Source organism: Volvox carteri, assembly GCF_000143455.1.
Source record: "Volvox carteri f. nagariensis unplaced genomic scaffold VOLCAscaffold_64, whole genome shotgun sequence".
NCBI classification, from domain to species: Eukaryota; Viridiplantae; Chlorophyta; class Chlorophyceae; order Chlamydomonadales; family Volvocaceae; genus Volvox; species Volvox carteri.
The window spans coordinates 496987-517428 of record NW_003307607.1 but is presented as its reverse complement, the minus strand read 5'-3'; the positions used below and the strand labels follow the sequence as shown (position 1 = coordinate 517428).

General features: G+C 56.0%; 2 protein-coding genes across 2 annotated transcripts; both read right to left on the bottom strand.

Annotated features, from left to right (window-relative positions):
• Positions 1–1851: 1851 nt before the first annotated feature.
• On the bottom strand, positions 1852–12710 carry VOLCADRAFT_107372 (uncharacterized protein; the record flags this gene model as incomplete). The annotated part of the gene is made up of 18 exons (XM_002956679.1): positions 1852–1931; positions 2558–2678; positions 2962–3084; positions 3507–3595; positions 3909–4535; positions 4617–4882; positions 5027–5100; positions 6219–6748; positions 7187–7472; positions 8069–8248; positions 8555–8638; positions 8876–9088; positions 9618–9691; positions 9929–10091; positions 10949–11098; positions 11538–11672; positions 12277–12465; positions 12666–12710. 18 exons carry the CDS (start codon positions 12708–12710, stop codon positions 1852–1854), a joined length of 3429 nt encoding a protein of 1142 aa, XP_002956725.1.
• A 4316-nt stretch (positions 12711–17026) lies between these two features.
• VOLCADRAFT_45120 (uncharacterized protein) lies at positions 17027–19519 on the bottom strand (the record flags this gene model as incomplete). The annotated part of the gene is made up of 7 exons (XM_002956678.1): positions 17027–17299; positions 17693–17810; positions 17900–17913; positions 17978–18022; positions 18228–18263; positions 18726–18920; positions 19424–19519. Coding segments are annotated over 7 exons (777 nt in total), but the record flags the coding sequence as incomplete, so codon positions are not given.
• Between the last annotated feature and the right edge of the window lie 923 nt (positions 19520–20442).

Below are 20442 nucleotides of genomic sequence, written 5' to 3'. Positions count from 1 at the left end.
TCAATACAGAGCCTGCTGCTCTGTCATCATGCACTGCAATGCCATGTTTGGGAATGGGAAGTGTCCCCATTATTTGGAACTGTGGTTACAGTTACTCAACGTGGCCAACATGCAAACAATGGCTTGACTACTTGGCGCTTCTTTTACCCCAATGGCATTGAGCTGCATCAACACACACTACTCATAAGTGAGGTGGGGGTGCCCCGAAATATCGTGGATGGAAGGAACTGCCAGCAAGCTAGTGGCTACGGATGAAGCTATGTACCCCCTTCTGCTTCACACAATGATATACAAATACAAAGATGGAATATCGGCTTACAATCCGACGACAATTATCGTCGGCATCACATGGGCGGTGGAAGCATATCACCCTTTGCCTTGTCCGTTATTAGTTACCATAACGGCCGGACAATAGAGCTTTTCAGTTGGGACGCGAAGTAGTCCTCGTGTTCCCTGTCGCAAGGATTCGCCAAATCTAGCCGCCCACCCTATCACAGAACACCCCACCATACAACACCCCACCCCACCCACCCCATCATGCAAAGTCCCGAGGGTCCCTCCTGGTCGGGGGCTCGGGAGTTAGGACCCACGCACCTACAGACTCGCGCCGTACGTACGGCCAAACTTGGGAGCCCACAACATTTGCCGTAGACCATCGTGTAAGATTTTGATAAGATAGGAAAGCGGATTTTTAATGCACTCGCCGAAGTTATCTCTCTCAATTTTATTGTGCATGCAGAGGTCGGCAAACCCTGAATAACTGTCACGGGTACTGGTGCCAGGGTCGAATAACTGTATGGAAATTTTTTGGTAAAAGCCGAGGAAAGGTCGTCAATTAACTGTTCGTTATGAGAACTTCTCAAAGCTAGCGTTTACCTCCTTGCAATATGGAAGGTTTGGTAACCTAATGATGAAGTTTATAGCTTCAAAACTGCGCAAACCTGCCTTTTGGGGGAAATTTCTGCACCCTGCCGTACGGATGCCGTACCAGGTACAACGGGTACAACGGAAGGACCCGCTGTACCAGCGGCGTTTGCCGACCCCTGTGTGCATGACAGCTAATACTGCGTTTCGTACGGACCCCCTTTCGCACGATTACTCGGATTTTCTCTGAAGTTGTAGTGGTAAACGGATGAATTGCAATAATTCCGAGAGATTGTGGCGAAATAGATGTTTTTGTTTTGACACCGTTTTCGTTTTGACACCGTTTTTGTTTTGACAGTTGGAGTTTCTTTCTCAGTCTCGGTCTCGGAAGTGACCAGAGGCATGCGTTGAGCAGCATGCAGGACGCTGCTTGGTCTCCTCATCTGCCGCATCTGCGCAGTCCCCATAGAAGGTCCAAAGCTTCTGCTTAAAGTCGTCGGATTTTCCGGGAGGTCGCTTCCTTGCTCGCAGCGTATCGCGAAACCCTGTCCCGCTGCAGCTCTGAGTGTCACATCACTCCAGCCCCTAATCACATGCTATACTTCTGTTGCAGCAGCTGCTGCTGAAGCTGTAAATAAAACCGCGCTGCAGTAACCACAACATACTGCGTATTGATATAACTAGTGGACTTTGAAAATGATTTGGGCTCGTATTAGCAACTGCTTGTCGCGGAACGGAATACGGTTTTCAGTTGAAATGTAATATCTGTTTACAAACCAGCAATTTTGTTCGACTGCTGGTACTTACGCACGGACGGACGGCTGGGTGGGCTTACAAAACAGATGGACTTGCACACCCACCGACAAAGTGAACAGCCGAGCAGGTCCTCAAGGTGACGAAGAGAATACGTGATGCAGTGCTGGGCATTATGGCGCTTGTCGCGTCATATTAGGCGCAATTGACAGTTAACCAGCGAACCGTTAACAGTTAACAGCGAATCACCACAAAAAAGCCCAGCCTAGGATCACCCTCAGGTGTCCCGCGTGACTGCACTGTCCCCGCCCGACCTCCGCCGGGCAGGAGAGGACACGAGGGGACGGAGAATGTGACTTAAGGGAAAGGTTAAATCATGATCGCCCTCGCGGGGAGCCCCGGTTCAACGATCGACCCCTAGCAGCGCCCCGCCCTCAAGCCGCGCCCTGCGCCGCCACCGCCGCACCGCCGTCGCCGTCGCAAACCAAGCTTGCCATTAACCGCGGCCGTGCAACCACAACCAGCTGTTCAGGATCCGCGCACTCCAACACCATATCGCCACTGTCGCCGCCGCCGACGACGACGAGCCTCTCTGCAGCGCTGGAGGCTGCCGTCACATTCACCCCCTTCGCCGCTACCGTCGAGCTGAGAGTCGCGGTGATGGCAGCAGTAGCAGCAGCAGTAGCAGCAGTAGTACTTGCGGTGGTAGGATTGGTGGTCCGTAAGGATATGTAATCCCGGTTGCTGAGCACCAACAGATCGTAGAAGGTGCGCGCGGCGGTCATGCGGCGGCCAATGCCAGGTGCAGGTGGCTGGTGGTGGTTGTGGTTGTGGTGGTTGTGGTGGTTGTGGTGGTGACTATGGGGCCGGGAAGGGTAGCCTATTGGGGCAACGCCGGCTGCTGCTGCGGTGGTGCTGGTGGTGGTGGTGTTGCAGGCACCCGCATCCGGTGGTGGTGCTGATGGTGGCGGTGGTGTGTTGTCGGGATCTGTGTTGTGGGTCCACATGAGGGAGCGAAGCAGCTCAGCCGCCGTGGTCACCACCTCCACCTCCGCCGCCTCCTGGCGACGAATATGCGGTGGTGGTGGGGGGGGGCCGGGGGAGTTGAAAAAGGGAAAGGGGGCAATGGAAAGGAGAGGAAGAGCCCCCAGCCGTTGCTACCCGAACAGGCTGGGGGAAAGAGAGCGGTTTGGGGTTTTTGGAAGCAAGATAGGGGGGACTCAGAACCCCGGCGCCGTTTCACTCTATCACTACGACGACTACGACAACTACGACAGCAATTTGACATCACCAGCTGAATGTGACCCGATGACCCACACCCCGCACCCCACGCCCAACCCCTACCTGCCGCTGACCCGGCTGCCATTCCGCCACTGCCTCCAGTCGGCGGCGCTTCGCAGCCGGTTTCCCCCCACGGGGCCCCGCCCCCTCCTCCCCGCCCTCTAGGCTGCGGTCCAGCAGCTGCTGCTGCTGATGGTGATGATGGTGGTGGTGGTGGTACTGGTTCGTAGTGGCAGTGATGGTGGGCGCATCAGGTTGCCGAGTATCTCCCCTCGTCGTACAAGATGCCAACATGGTCTGTGAGCATATATATTCGGAGGGAGTTGTATATCAAATCACAGGTGACTTGCATACATGATTTGGGTTTCTAATTGTCGTCTCCCCCCGCCGCTCAAATATTTGTTTAGCCATAACCCTAAGCTCCTGTAAGGTAATTACAAATCAGGAAAAACGTCAAATTTTGTACGACGACAAAAATGTGATCAAATCGATAAAAAAAATCCCCGTCGTTGTCTTCCTCTATACACGCACATACAGACATACAAACACCTCCCGCTGCCCACGCATCCCCCGGGGGACATCCCGCTGGCCTTAGCTATCACCCGTACCTGCAGCGTCCGCAGTACGGTACGGGTACGAGAGGTAAAGCCGTCAGCGGCGATGTCAGCAGCAGTGCACCGCCTGTGCCGGGGTGCAGCTGCAACATGGGTGGTTGGGATGGAGGGGGAGGGGGAGGGGGAGGGGGATACAGTTGGGGAAGGGGCAACAAAAACTCACGTCAACAAACTTGCCGGCGGTGAAAACAGTACAGTAGCCATAAAGGGTTTCATAATCCGGATCGCGCTCCTAATCGTAGTAGTACAGTGGCGATAGCCAGATGAAGCCACCCCGGCAAGGGGCCACCTGCTAAGAGACCACCCCTCCCACACCTCCTCTTTCTCACACACCCCTAAGCGTTGTCCGAGCCCCACCCCACTACACACCCGCTCCAGCCTGGTAGCCAACCCTACCTGCGCTGTCAGCCGCCTCACGGTTCGGGTAGGAATAGGGGTGGGGGTGCTGGGGTCCATCCGCTTCCTGCTCGCTAACCCAAGCAGAACCAGCGCCGCCAGCACCACCAGCTATGGTGTCCTCGTCATCCATCACGTACAGCCGCACCTCCGAAACCGCTCCGGCATCCTCCACCGCCATTATCGTGGTGGTCTGCTCCTCCTCCTCCTCCCCCTCCTCCTCGCCCATGTCACCCTGTCCCCCGTTGACGCCCCCCTGATGCTGCTGGGGCTGGGGCTGGGGCGGCCGCTGCTCAAAGGCTTGCTCGCCGCCGCCACCGTTCCGTACCTCACCGGCATGAGCCGACGCCGACACCGTTGCTCCCTCCGAAGCCCGGCTGGCGGTAGACCTGACGTCAACGTTGCCAGACGGGGGAGGAGGAAGGGGAGGGGGAGAAGGGTGTGATGACGCATCATCACCACCAGCACCAGCACCAGCCGCCTCAGTACTCTCCGCCGCCGCTGCCACCACCTCCTCGTCTGCACTACTGCCGCTACTACCGCCGTCGTCGCCATCTCTGGATCTCTTCGATCCGGAGGTTCGGATGTTGGTCTTGCCGTTGCCGTTGGGGTTGGGGTTAGGGTTGGCTGCGGGACGAGGGCCCGCAACGTCAGGTTGTGAGGGAGCTGTAGCAGCGCCCGTGCCAGTCGGCTGTAGCCGCTGCTCACGGCTGTAGCCGTCGCCGTCGCCGCCACAGCCGCCATCGTCATCATCACCCGTTCCCGCCAGGACGAGGAAGAGGTGCTGCAGCCCTGGCGCCAGAGTCCGGGAGGGCAAGGACGCAGGGCCCGCCGCTACCTCCAGCGGCCGCTCCGCCACGCACCACCCGCCAGCAGCGGCGCCGCCATAACTACGGTCGCCGTCACCGTGGCCGCTGCCGCCGCGGCGGTGCTGCTGGTTGTGGCGGCTGCCGTAGAAGTACGGCATCCGGTGCCTGCGGGAGCAGGTGGATACCAGACGGCAGCGGGCGGTCAGCCAGGGGCTGTAGAAGCCGCCGCCATCGCTGCCGCCACCGCCGCCGGCAACGTGGCCGTCAGAACCTCCGCTGCCGGCGCCGCCGTTGCGTGAACCCCCACACTCGGAGGGTAGTGGTGAGTAGAGGCGCAGGGTGGCGGCCTTTCGGCGGTTGATGTCGAGCAGTGGGGTACGGTCCTGTGGCCAACATGCGGTGGGGGAAGGGGAGGGGAGGTGGAGGAAGAGGACGGAGAGGTGGGGGGACGGGGCTGGGCTGTGGTGCGCGTGCGGGGGTGGTGGTGGTGGTGGTGGTGGTGTTGGTGGTGCGAGAGAGGGTAATCGGGTGTAACCATCCCGCTTACGGATACGGAATAAGTGGCAGGGGATTTTGCCTTTCTAAGAACTTTCGGATTGGCAGCTAGAGGGATTTGGGAAGAATGCGCTTAAAATGTTGTGCTGTACGGTAATCCGCGGCTCCCACGCACACCCTTCTACCCTTCCACGTTAATTATACTATCCACTCCATCCCCTCTCCTTACCAAAACATGCGCACATCAAAGCACTGAGGACGACTGTACACTGGTACACGACGCGCTCAATGCAGGTAGATAAACTCCACGGAGTCGCGTCATTGCTTTGGACTTCAGCAGTGTCCAGGTTTGGACGTCAAAAATCGGCAGTTGTTGTTTTTGTTACAAATAGCAAAAAGCGCTTTACCCCCTCGGGTCCTATTACGGCTGTCAGATTTTACTGCTGGCATTTGAATGTCGGCCATTTTCCAATATTTCTCTTTACCTTGCCTTCGCATTATATATTTTTCCCCCTTCGCTAAAAAGCTACACATGCATACATATAAACGACCCTGTCTGTCATTATGCCACACCTCGGCGCCCTCGTCGCCTTTCTGCGCGCACCAGCACCCTTAAACATCACCTCGCAGCTTCAAGGCCATACTTCATTGCCGCACATTTATTTGCTAACAAGGCATCATCTTTATTTCTTCCTCTGTTACCTTCTTTCTTTTCAAAGTTATTCGGACCGGCGCCATTACAGAGCAGCTCATTTCTACGGGCGGTTGACAACATTACCCACCGAATCAACATCTATCCGAAAAACTCAACAGCTGAGTCTACAAATTTTCATTTGGATTTACATAACGTCGCTGGACTATGAAGCTCGCTTCGGTTCTTAAAGGTTGTGCAGCACCTTCGGCATTTCCCGCATCGTCCGGCTCCTAGAATCATTAATACACAACATATACGGGTCAGCTATCATGAAACTCAGTCACCATTCCAAAAGTTTGGCTGTCGTCCCACCTGCAGCAGCTCCCGCATGGAATGTGCCGGTAGCGTGGTGAGTGTACGGCCCTCACGGTCCACGTCAGCAGTCAAGCTCCTGCCGCCACCGCCGCCGCCCGCGTTGCGATTGCTTCGATGCTCACCCTGGGCGGTAGCGGCGGTGCTGCCGGCAGGGCCCCCTGCCGCTGCTACAACTGCTCGGTCGCCGTAACCGGGGCCGGCTGAAGGTGCTGGCGGACTCGACGACGTGCGTTTCTTCTTCCCGGTCTTGCCGCCGCCGCCGCCGCCGCCACCACCGTCGGGTTCCTCTCCATCGGGCGCCGCCGCCGCCGCCGATGTTGTTGCTAACACCAGTGCGGCCTGGGCGCGAAGCGCAGCAGCACGACGAGGCTTCTGCGTCCCTGGCGGCTGCGGCGGCTGCGCTTCTGATGGCGATGGTGATGGTGGAGCTGAGGAGGGGGAAGCGGAGCTCTTGGCGCCGTCGACGTCGCTGTGTGCTGCTGCAGCTGCTGCTGCTACTGCATCATCCGCCGCTGCGGGGTTTCCTCCTGCGTGTGTGTGTATGTATGTGCAACAGCCACAGCGCGCGGTGTACGGTATAAGGTGCTGTGTAGGAAGCCGGCACCCGTACGATATTTACTAAAAACGAAACGGGAACAGGAAAAAGGAAGCGTCTCGAGGGAGAGGGAGGACACGACAGAGGCCGAGTAGAAGGGGTGGGGGGGTGGGGGGGGGTGACTCTCGCCAGCCCACTAGTGTGGACGGATGTGTGTGCCTTCCCCCCTCCCTTCCACCTTACGGGAGGGTCGCGGAGTCGCCTCTTTGCAGTCAAGTCAACAACTTCTTTTTTTCCGCAGTTTCAATTGCTGAAGGGATTCCTTAAACTCTGGTGGAGTCGATCCCGCAACCAAAGCCGCCCTGCAACCACGTCGCGAAGCAACGCAGGCCAACCAACTCCCAATAAACCAACACACACTAGACTCTACCCGCGACGGGCAGCAGCAGCGACGATGACGACGGTCCGCCGTTGTCGTACTCCTCTCGAACTTGATCCGTTGCGTCGCCCTCCGCCGCTGCCGCTGACATCGGTCCCCCGGCAGCATCATCGTCTGCCGCCACCTCGCCGTCCGCATTCTTTTCACCTCCACCTTCATCGGACGTATCGTGATCATCCTCGGACTCCATTTCCTCATCCACTCGCCCATCTTCTTCTTCTTCTTCCACTGCTGCACTCATCATCATCATCATCGTCTGCGCTCCGTCACCACCACTCTGCGAAATGAAAGCACCATTGCACCATTGATTGGTCTTTATGATGTTTCAGTTACCCCAGAGCTAATGGGGGCGGCAACGGAGGAAATCCCAGGACCAACCCTCAGTCATTACACGCAAAGCCAGCCAAGCACCCATGCACCCATGCCCAGGTAACCATGTACACATAAAATCTCTACTGTCCTAACTAAGTTAAAGTCAAGTCTATTTTTGTTTAATTTTTATTCTTAAGTTTTAAGTTAGAGGTTTAAGTTGCTCTCTCGCTGCCATCCTCCTCCACCTCCGGGCATAGTTAAGAGTCCCAGACGCACCGGCCCCCCTGCGCAACTCTTTCAAAGACAAACACCCCACATACATATACACACATACAGCTGTGTGACGCAATGTCATGTCATGCAATGTAATAAGTTACAAGGGGGAGGGGGGAGACCGGAACCCTCCGGTGCCTGGGGTGGTACGAGACGCACTCACACACGGGACATAACATCTTACACTCCCTCGCACACACGAATACACGAATACACACACAGAGGCAGTTGCGCGGTCTCCTTAAAGACGCCACTGCCACTTGCCCCCCCACCCCATACCACCCCGACCTGCTCGGGGGAGGACTCGGGCGACTGGACCAACTCGCCCTGATCGCCCTCCGTTGCCTTGGCCTCCGCGACCCCGCCTTCGTCATCTTCTTCAGCTGATAGTAACGCTTCCACCGGCGGTGTGCAGGTCGGGCCACCGCCGGCTTCATCACTGCCTGCTGCCTGCCCCTGCTGCTGCTGCTGCTGCTGGTGGCGGGTAACTCCGTCAAGGTCTCCCTGACTTGCATTCGCAGCCCTAACGGTGTTTATTTGTCGGTGTGTTATATATCCGTGCGCGGGGGTGGGGGGTGTTGGGAAGCATTAGGGATTAGGAGTGTGAGTGGCATTGGGGGTTTGGGGGGAATTGCGGGAGGGATTGGCAATACCGTCACTCGTGAAACATGATATGCATGGTATGCATCATCCCCTTGCCATTAATACGCGAAATCCTCCCTCCCTCCTCGCCCCGCCGCTACCTCACGGAACCCACACTTCGTTCTCACCCACCCCAACCAGGACTCCTGCCAGGGACACGTACCTCAGCGCCTCAATTTCATGCTCGAACAAATCGAACTCGAAGTGCTCCGGCATCTGCGTCACCAAGGCGAGATCAATATGACGCCATGAACAGCTGCAACAGCAGCATCGTCACCACCACCGCCACACGCAAAAACACCTCCCCAGCACCTCCCGAAACACACACACAGCGGCCGCAGACGTGCTACATCGCCCGCGTTTGTGTGCCTCTTCCCGGGCACCGTATCTCCCCGGCCGCCCACTCCACCACCCCATCAATACGCACACACATACACGCACACAAACACACACCTCTTCAAAGTACTGATTGCGATCATCCTCTCCAGTTGCTGTTGTCGTCGCCATTGCCGTACCAGCCGGATACTGCGGGTCGCTGAAAATTAACCCACTTCCATTAACACCACCACCTCCGAAACCACTTCCCAGACCGGACGACCAGTGCCGGCCCCGGGCCGTGTTAGACAGGAGAAGACCACCGCCGCCACCGGGGGCTGCCGGAGTCATCTGCGTGTACAACGTGTTTTTTTATTTTCGAAAAGGGGGAAGTGGCAGGGGAGGAGCAGGGGCATCACAGAGTCGCGGCTGTGTACCAGCCAGATCCGCCATATGTCCCCATACCTATCATGCAGGGTTTATGCTCGTCACCACCTCAACCCCCCTTTTTCAAGCTGGCCAATTAAACCCCCGACACCTCTCTCTCCCCCTCACCCACCTCTCACTTGTTCGCGGTTCGTCTCTCCCCATCACCCAGCCGCGCTGCGCTTTTCCCTCACTCCGTTCCTCACGCCCACTGCGGTATTCCACATCTTTCCCTCCCCCCTAATCTCATCTTTTCCCTCGATATTTCAGCCGGGGCCCCTCCTCTTTCACACTCACATAACCCACTCATACACACACACGCACTCACCCAAGTATCCACTCCGCCCTCACTCTCGCCACCACCACCACCAGGGTTCGCTCTAGCTGCCTCAGCGGCTGTAGCAGTAGCAGTAGCAGTAGCAGTGGCCCCCTGCAGCAGTAGCTCCAGAGAGACCGGAGTAGCTGTAGCACCCATACCCGTGAGCTGCTGCTGCTGCTGCTGTAGGAGGGACATGTGGCTGCCGGCTCCTGCCGGGGTTGTCACAGAGAGCGAAGGGGAAAAAGGCGCACAATCCGCACGCCCTCTCATTAATAAGCACCGCGGAATGAACCGCATTGAAGGTACCGCACTGCGCGACACCTCCCCACACGCCCGCCCGCTCACCTTCCTCCTCTCCTTTCTCATGTACTCACACGGACACACGAACAGGTAGTAGGCTCAAACCATCCCACCTCCGAGCCATACCCCCATCCCTACCCGCTCACCTTCCAACAGGATCTCCTCCTCGTCGTACGCTGACGTCATCGCCAGCATCATGTCCCCGCTGGAACCGGCGCCGCCACCAGCCAGCGCGGCGCCGGCGCCGGTGCCACCGTTGCGCCTGCGGCCCCGTGCCGCCACCGCCCGGCGGCTGTCGCTGTCGTCACTCTGTCTCCCGCAAACGTACATACATACATGGATACATATATACACACATGTACGGCATGTAAACAAACGCGTACATGGATGGATGGATGGCTGCATGCATGCATCTCCCAGCCCGGCTAGGGCCTCGATGTCACACGTGGGGTTGGTCACGTGAGGAGATCGAGCACTCAGGGGCCCGCAGCGCTAAGGGGGTTGGGTGGAGCTAACCGGGTTGCTGTGACACATGGCAGTGATTTGTGTCGGTGGCTGCAGCTGCGGCTGCGAAGCATTCTAAAGGGAAAGCCGATTTCAGGTAGCTGGTGGCTATGTATATAATGATTGGCGAAGTTTAACTTGGTGGGGCACCATCCTTGGTAATCAAGAACTCAGGCGTTCGAATCCCAGAGAGGGAAATCATCCTTGTCGGATGGTGAGGGTCCCTTTACTGCCCCTGGGTCCTCAGAGGATGAAGGTCTGATAAGTGAAGGCTGGAAACACTGAGATCCTTCAGTGCGCTGGGCAGCTGACGCGGAAGCTGGCCAGTATAGATTTATAATATACACTGCCTCAGAATAGTAGAATAGTGGTATAGGAATGATTCTGTATAGGACACACACACGCGCGCGCGCACAAAGCAGACTTCAGACGTCGCCCGGAGAGCAGCATCAAGTCACGACCGAGCGACCGACCGACCGACCTACAGACATACAGACATACATACAGACAGACAGACAGACAGACATACAGACAGACAGACAGGTAGGCTAGCGTGGGCAGGTTGGCAGAGGGCACACCCCTTGTCACCCGACACATATTCCGTAAACGGCCGGCGGCACACACGCTGCCACTTGATGGCACGACGCGCCGTCGACTCGTACCGTACGGATGCTGGACTGGGGGTGGTCGCCGCTGCCTCCACCACGCGCCTCAGAGTCCCCTTGCTGCTGCTGATGGTCCAGGGTGCCGTACGCGAGGGGTACCTCATTGGGCCTTATGTTCTTTAGCACCAGCAGTGCCCGCTCGCAGTCCTGTGTGTGTATGAGAGTGTGTACGAGTGTTGTGTATTAGGGGGGTTGTCGAGAAGCAGGGCACCGACGGCGGTGTGACGCCCCGCTAACAAACAATTAGGCCACCATGTTTGCAAGTATTATATGACTGTATGTATGTCGTTACAGGGTGGTTAACTTCGCCAGCGGCCCCCTGTATGTATGTCGTGCTCGTCATTGAACGCCGGTCTGCACAACATGCCGTTTATACAAAACATTTACATTACAAATCCCCCATCAGATATACATACACACACACGCATGTGCACACACACACACACGCACACTCTGAAGCACGGAAAACCAGCCCGGCCGCCGCATCCTCTTCTCCCCTCCTTCCTCGTCCCCCCACACCTCCACTTCTTCTCTATCTACTGGACAACCTCGTGCCCCCAACCCACACGCACACCCACTCTCCCACCTGCAGCAGGTACGCCACCTGACGCGAGTAAATACGACACACCCCCAGCAGCAGCTGCCCACTCAGCCTCAGAGCCAGCGGGGCGGCATCCGTGCTCCTGCCACCGCCACCGCCACCGCCATGACGACCTGCCGCCTGTGTAGCTCCGGAACCAGTCAGACAGTCACTCCATCAATCAGAGTATTGTCACAGTGGTTCGTCCAACCATGATAACAATAATGATAACAATAATAATTATTGCTGTAATCGTACAACGTCCTGTGCACGTGATGCATGTGACAGCTAGCTCAGTCAGTTGTGTCCTCCTCGGATTGGCATATTGCAGCAGCAGCAGCAGCAGCAGAGAAGGAGGAGGAGGAGCTGTAGGAAGACGAGGAAAGGGAGGGCAGCTTCCCAAAACTGATTAATTCTGTCATTGATCTCTTTTCTCGCGCAGAGGACGTACATACCAGGTTTAACACCTGGCGTACGTACTGAAGATTGTGAAAACGTGATTCAAAAGCCTGGCGGCATTCTGTCGTACGTCGAAATCTTCGCGAAGCATAAAGGGACCGCGAGGGGGCTCGAAGACTACACCCCGCAAGCACACACAAACACACACACAGCGACATGCCCGGTCAAATAAGATGCAATACATACATACATACATATACATATATACATACATACATAGACACACATGTTACCATACAGAAATGCATGCGTACCGACACCGCCGAGGCAATAAGGCGGTCCGCACCTTGCGCCTCTTGCCGTTGCTGGCCCCTGCCTCTCCCCCTCCCCCCCCCGGTTGCTGAGGAGGTCCCCCCGAGAATATCCCCCCGGGCGCATCCGGGGCCAAATACACCTCCACCATCCGGGGGATGGCGGTTCCGTCCACCAGCTGCCGATTGAGCTGTCGATCCAGGGTGGCCGCCACCCACAACACCTGGGGAGGGGAGGGGGAAAGGAAGGGAGTGAGGTGGAGGAAACACATGTACGAGAGGATACCAGGCAGGAAGAAACACACTGGCCTCCTTTAAGGGGGGGAAATGGTTTGTGTTGTAGCAGCGTTTCGGGGCCCCCTACCCACTACCCCCACTACCACCAACTACCACCAACTACCACCCACCCACTACCACAACCCACCTGAAGGGGGCCATCCCTGGACACCAACTGAGCTGCGTAGAACATGACTACTGCACCCCCTTAGGGTTTCCTCCTGCTCCTCCTCCTCCTCCTCCTCTCCTGGCTGCTTCCACGTGTGGTGGATAAGACCGAGGGTTTGACCGTTGACCCCTGATTGCTCGCGTCGTGTCAAGTGTCTAGTGACTAGTGCCTATCTATCCCTTAGGGAGAGTGCCGGCGTCTGAGGCGTTGCGGATGTAGTCGAGAAATAACGTCGACCTGTCGGGCGCTCCTGCTGCTGCTGCTGCTCTTGGTGTTGGTGTTGGTGTGCTTTCAAGTGGAAAAGAGCCCCCCTGTTCCTTCTGTGTCTCTCTGCTAGTACGGGTGAGGGTACGGGAGAGGGTACGAGAGGTTCCTGTGGTACAACTGACCACCAGCTGGCTTATGTAGCCAGGCTCCCACCCGCAACAGCAACAGCAACAGCAGTACCGGGCGGCGGTTTGAGGAAGTGTGGAGAGGTTCAGGGCGGATGTGTGTCGTCCGCGTCCGCGTCCGCGTCCGCGTCCGAGGGTTACACGGTTGGCGGTTGACTGGCGGTGGTTGGGTTGGAACCCCGCCCGGCGTTGACGGTGTCGACGGATGGCAGTTAGCGATCTCCCAGTATCGTATCGTATGTGGTGCTGTGCTGTTGAATGATGATGAGCAGGTCAGGGTGGGCCAGTGCACCCGCGAGGGGCCGTCAGGGTTCGGAAGTGGCGCTGAGGGCAAAGTCGGCGTTTGCTGGATGGCTGCTTGGCGTGATGGATGTATTAGCGGATAGCAACTGCGGTGGATAGAGGCTAGAGCTGGGTAGTGAGCGTACTGTAGGGAGAGATGGATGTTGGAAGTGTAGCTTAAAGGCGCCGAGGCTGCAACGATATCAAGGTCAGAGCGGCTGGGAGGTGGTGGGAGATAGCGGAGCAGTTGGTCTTCGGGTGTCCCGTTGTGCCTGTAATGCAAGGTGGGTACATGAGATGAGTGCATAGTACTAGTGTAATGTTTTGCAGTTCGTTAACGCGCGTTTCTGAAACCATGTCGTATACATTGTGCTAGTTCTTGCTCTATAAGCTTTGGCGCAAAGAGAAAGGAGCCATGCAGAGGCTCTGGGGCAGGATGTCAGCCTTAATGACGGACCCACAACCTTTGGCAAGGTTCAGGTGATATGCCGTTTATGGGCGTAGAAGTTGTCATTCCCGAGCGATTATGCTTGCTTATGCCGCGAGCCCAAAGCAGGCCCAGCACACGCAACGAAAAACAGGTTCAAGTGCACGTGACATTCTGGGCGTAAATGTCATCAACACATATAAATTTTTGCATACCAGGAATATTAACGCGATGCCGCGCCGCGGCCGTCCATCATATGTCGCGTTGGTTGTGCTGCGGTTGGGGTTCTTTAAGCTATGCCTACCCCCGTATGCCTACCCATTAATAGCATTTGCTTGACCCGGCAACATATAACTAGTGTCAAAAGATTGGTGGGTTGCGTCAAGGCTAATGCTGCTATCCTGTTACGTGATTACCTTTAAGAAACAAATACTAGTTTAAGCTCCGATGTGACTCAGCAAATAATCCTTGAAGGCATTGCAAGATGATGCCCTGTGCGTCATGCTGCGGCCGACGCCGTGCTACGCGCGCTGTGCAAGTACGGATGCTCCTGAGGGATGATTATGGGTCTTATGCCACATATACGGGATCCGGACTATACAACTGTACATAGTTTATGGCGGCATTTCCAGCTTAGATCTTACCTGAGGTCAATCTTACGAACTAAAGTGCAACAAGCATTTTGCAAGCGTGATACCATATGAAAGTCAGGGTCTTGCCCTCGCAAATCGTGAACCCTTCCTGCGCAAGTCACATTTTGGACACATCAGGCAGTCTATAACATAGGGAATTATCTTTTTAGAAACGTTCTGCCCTATCGCCGTATATCGGGGATTTCTGTTTCGCTTTGATTGGTGATTCTGGAGCCCTGGGTTCATATTGATTAAAATGTAAATTTGTCAGGGTTAAACGTATGGAGCAGCAGGGAGAAGCGAACCTAAAGGGTCGACAGGTACCAGCTCCCTTGGGTACAATCATGTAAAATTCTATTTGGCCGCCTTCCTGCTGCGGGAAATACGATTTCCCCAGTCTTTCAAGTGTCCCCACCAAGCGCTTTGTGGCGATCGCACACAGGCAGCTCTTCCCCTCTTCCGCTGATTATCGCAGCTCCACGCTACTGTTGCGGGTAATATACCACGTGGCGTAGGAGGCTGTGATTAACGACGAAGGGATCATGAGGAGCACGCACAGTCATTGACAGCGGCGAGGACGGCAAACTTCGCGAACGTCAGACAGGCAGATTAAGGACAGATCTGGCCGCCTTGCTGCGATGCAATAGCAGCAGCCAAGGAGGCAGAGCTCAAGGACCTGGGGCAATGAGAATTTGACCGAAGCGTGTGAACGCGAATGGTGTTTTCCGCCTTTCACTGCAGGGAGAGCAAGTGTGATCGCCCTAACCCAAGTTATACACTGCTAGACAAGCAATCCTGCTGGCATGCATCGCATAGCTAATGATCCGATCGGAATCCGGCGTCAATGTATTTGGAATAAGTCGACCGCGTTAAGACAGTGACGTCTGCCCATGTGCTCCTTTCATCCGCCCGCGCCTAACATCATATGTGAGTTATACAAATAGATACAAAGGATATAGGTATATAAAAAGATGAAGCTCCGATACCGGTACTCCTACACCGATAAGCCATCACCGGATGAGCAAGTTCGGCGCCGCCGCTACAAGCTGCCCCAACCACCATCCCCCACGATCTGCATCCAGTCATCATTACCTGCAGTGAAGTACGACCCTCTCTCTACTCACGCACCACGTTCCACTCTGTCGATCCCGCCTTGCTCTTAACACAACTACCAACCTCAGCTTCAAAGTCTTCCCGAAAACGTTGCCTGTCTGTTGCCGACATGTTACGTGCTCAGCAGGTAGCCTCAAGGCAGCAACCAGGCAGCCCCATCAAGCAAATTCCTCCCCTTCCTCCCCTAGAAGGCGACAAGACAGACTGGATTCCAGCTCTGAGCCGATCGATCTGGGTCGGGACAGGAAACCCCAACTGAGTTGCGGCTGGCGGTGCTTGTCTTATTTCCCCAACCCTTCCCTTTCCATCAAAAACACCCTCCATGTGAGGCGTTCACCTCTTTTCCCCGCCCACACACATACACACAAACATTCCACACACGCACAACACATACACATACACACACGTTTCCCACTTGCCGTACATCAAGCCACCTAACGATGGAATGGATGATACCGTTCTTTCCCCTCCCCTCCCCCACCCGCACATCCCCGCGGCCAGGGCGGCGAATAGAGCCTCGGTGCTGCAAGGTGCATGATGCATCAAGAGCTCAAAACGCTATTCGATGTAAGAGTACCGTACAGAAAAGAGACCACGAACCCAGCCTGGGACGGAGGCTGACCGCCTCAAGCCGAACGTGCACATGCTGTAACGTTCACAATAGGTAAAAAAGAAGAGAGCGTCCTTGGCGCGCAGTTTTATAATTAACACTAGAGCCTGCTGCCTTAATTGGCCATGCTTAATGGACTTTTTTTCCTGCAGTACATGTACGCACAAGCACAAAAGCGCTATCCGCTAACCCAAACGTTGGTTGTGTTGTAGGATATTCCGGACTGGGGAAAGAACAACAACTTCAAAAAACAGGTCACCGCCTGCCCCGGCGTATGAACTCGGCATCGTTACTCGGCACTGGTATCACGCCCAACGCTCTCTCACTCCGCAACCTCCCACTGCACCTTCCAGTCCTCTCATCAACCTCCGTCTGCACAACCACAACCACAACCACAACCACGACCGCGACCACAACCACAACCACAACCACGACCGCGACCACAACCACAACCACAACCACGACCGCGACCACATGGATATTCCAAACGGAGGAGAGCCCCGGGCGTCAACCGGACGCGGTACCTTAAATTAACCTCAAAGCTACCCATTGAAGTTGCCTGAATGAAATTCTTCTTCTTCTCTTTCTTCTTCTTGCCAATAATGGTGCAATGGTGCAATGGATGGATGGATGGATGTTGCAACACAGCACAGTGGAGCACAGCACGGAACATCAGCACACGGCGAAAGTAAACCAGCAGCAACCTCTTGTTTTGAGGTCACGTGGGATCCCTGAGTCCCTCGTTCCCTTATCCCCAACCTTTCCTCCTCTTCCGCCTCCCTTTTTACCCTCAGCCAATCCTCCCCCACGACCTCCTCACCCCAATACCAGAGCCTGCGCTCTCACATCCATCCATCCCCCCACCTCGCGCCGCTCTACCCAAACAGCGGAATCAGCAGGTACTCGGCATAAAACAGCCTCCATACAAACATGTAGTAGTCCGTCAGGTCTTCCTTACGGCGCGTGTCCACAAAGCGAGCTCGGCCCAGCAGCAGCGCCGCCAACAGGCCGTGACCGGCAAACAGCGCAGCCTTGGCTGCCGTACTGGCGGGAAGCGCCAGGGAAATCCCCATGGCCCAGCAGTAGGCAGCTGTCAGCATGCCCACGCAGATGCGGAAGACACTGCCCTCGCCAAGTCGTACCGACAACGTACGGACCTGTGCATGTGCAGGTACCGCCAGTGGTGGTGGAGGTGGTTAGGGTAGTTAGGGTGGCTTTGCTGGCAGTTGCGGTTGCAGTGGTTATATCAAGGTCGATTATCTGACAGAGGTTAGTTATATTTTGTTGAACGCTTCCGGGCAAGTTGGAAAGATCGAATCCAGGGAGGCTTGGCAATCAGACCACAGACATGCAAACAGCCGTAAATGTTTTCAGGATTCTTCCCCCATGCATACGACACGCAGCAACATCCAATGCAAGGATAGGAGAGGGTTGGGACGCCCATATGGGGATATGCAGACGCCCTGGGGCGAGGTATCCAAATCAGGACACGTCCGATTTTAAAGGTGGGCAATCCATCTAAACCTCATAGTCTTTTCCGCCCAACTCACCCCGGCCTTACGGTCGCCCAGCACATCCGGCAAGTCCTTGAACAACGCAATGACAATGGAGAAGAACAACATGAACACCACCACGAACCACACTGAGAGACTCAGGCCCGACAGAGAGCTCATCAGCGCCGCCGCAGCTCCGTCGACTGAGACGTTCCGTACGGCAGTGGCAGCGCCGCCGTCGGCTGCCGCCGCCGCTGCTGCTACTGCTTTAGGTGCTGCTGCAACAGCTGGTACAGCAGTAGCTGCTGCTGCTACAGCTGCGGCGGCACCGTCCAATGCGACTCGCATGTGTGTGTAGAACCCCAATTGGACGATGATAGCACGAACCTGCAGATGGGGGCCGCCGTACGAATTAATGAAGTTTGGGAGCCGCGGACCGTCTGTAATGATAAGAGTTCAGAATTATGTGGGCGAAACGTCTTTCCCCCCCAGTCGTATGGAACCCCTTCTCCGGGTATCATGACCTCAACCCCCCCCCTTCACTAGCTGAGATGGGCCTGGGGCCGGCCCCTGACGAATAGTGGAAACTTACCGCCAAGATGCACCCAGCTGCCAGTATGGGGGAGCGCTTCCTGCGGCGGGAACACAGAGAGGGCACAGGGGCAACCAAAACACATACGCACACGCACATGCACGCGTGCACTGAAAACGCGCATGTCCGTATAGAGGGGCTGGGCCGGTAGAGCAGCACATCATGGGGCACGCAGTTCCTGTGCGTGCTGATACAGACATAAATACAGCTTAACATGGGCACACTTTGTCCGTCAAGGGCATACTATTGTTGAAAGCAGGAACATGCATTCCAGCTGATTACAAAACACGGGAGTAGATGCAACTCTACGACTGCAAACGCGGCAAAAGTACAGACACAGGAAAAAGACTCCCTACACATACGCGCAAAGCACAAAGCACCCCTACCTCATGCACCCTGGCGCATCAGACATATCCACATTCTACTGTTCTCGCTTCTCACCTACTACCGCTTAAAATCTCTACCACAATCGACTTCAGCGCAGCACCACACTTGCACCCACCATCGCATGAAGGGCAGCTCCACCGAGTACAACACCCCCAACACCAAACTGACCAGCAGGGTGGTCAGCAGAGCACATGAGCCGCTGGCAACACCAATCCAGACGCTCACACCCGCACACACAGCCACGATGGCGAGGCCTTGCGCCGGCGTAAGCGCACCGGAGGCGAGAGGGAGGTATGGTTTGTTCACCTGGGGCCGGGGCGGGGCGGGGCGGGGCGGGGCGGGGCGGCGCGGCCATGATGCGGTGGTTGGGCGGCGATGTCGTAGGGCAGGAAAGGGTTCGGGTCGGAGAGGAAAACGGCGAAGGTTGGAAAGGTTGGAAAGGGGTTTGGACGCTCGATAGCAAGTTGGAGGGCGGGTCTATAAAGGGTGTGTGGTATGGTGCGCGAGGCGGCGGTGGTAAGGCGGTGGGTCAGATGGTGGGGTCCGGCGGTGGGTCGGTGGGTGGAGTGTGAGGTTTAAGGCATGTCCAGCACGGAATGTCGAGTAGAGCGGGGGATTGGGTTTAGGCATTGGTCGAGGGCCCGCATCGGGCGTGGTGTAACAGGAAGGGGGCCAGAGTGCCACGGGCCCCGCGTTCGTACAGCGTGATCAGCTGTCGGCATGAAGAGCTTACGGAAGCTATTGTGTATCTCTTGAGATAGGTTGCATGAGCAGAAAGAGACTGGTCTTAACTGTCCGCAGCTTCGCACCTTGTCAATTTCTATGTCGTAGAGCTGATTGACGCCAACAATCGCAATGTTCATCAATAGCGCAGATGACAATGCCTGCAGAAATGTCGTAATCGCCACAAGCCCTAGCTCAGCTCCAGCCAGAGCGAGCAAGGAGATGGAGGTGACCGAAAGGGCCGTCCCTATCATCGTATGCGGTCTGCTGAACTGATACAGCGCCGATGCAAATTGTGCTGCCGTAGATAAAGGGCTAGCGATAGCTGCCTGCCCTGATTGACCATCGCCTTGCTCGCCAACCACCGATGCGCCAGCTCTGATCAGCCGGACTCCAACCGGAAAAGGGTTCCCATGCCATCGCGCAGCGGAACCTTGTATCCGAAAGCAGTATTGAGATCTGGGATGGTAGAACTGGCTGCGGCATGGTGTTTCCGATAGTTGCTTGCAAGCAAGTGCCGAGCGAGATAACGCCATCGTCGGGGTCACCGCCCGTTAGGGCTGGCCAGCGTGCACCCTATCGGTGCACCGGCCGATTGGCCGGAAAATAATGAAATTTCGAATCACGCAACAGGGGCGCACTCAAGCGTTTTGCCAGAGGCGTAGAATCGAAAAACTTTGCAGTACGATGGAGTCCCCGGAAATATTTAGCTACCCAATGCTCAAGGTATAGACATTGAATGTACAAATCTATGCTGCAACATCATGTGTGTGCCGGAATGCGTGGCACCTCTTATGCAATTTTGAACTACGCTTCTATAGTCCATACGATAGCCCAAGGATTACATACATAGGCAGTTAAGTATGTCGTATAAAGAGTTGGGTTCGCAGTTACCTTGCGGCTTGCAGCTTGCATTGCCGTGCTGCTGGACCGCAGATTCTTTGGTACCATCCGTTTCCAGAAGTTTGCCCGTACATTTTCATATATCTAACGCTAGATGGCGCTTTCATGCTGCCAGGTTGAAGGTTGGGCGTCATACGCGGATGCCAAGCCGCGCCAGCATTCGACCCATGGACCAGCACTGACCATCCAACTCGGTGGACTG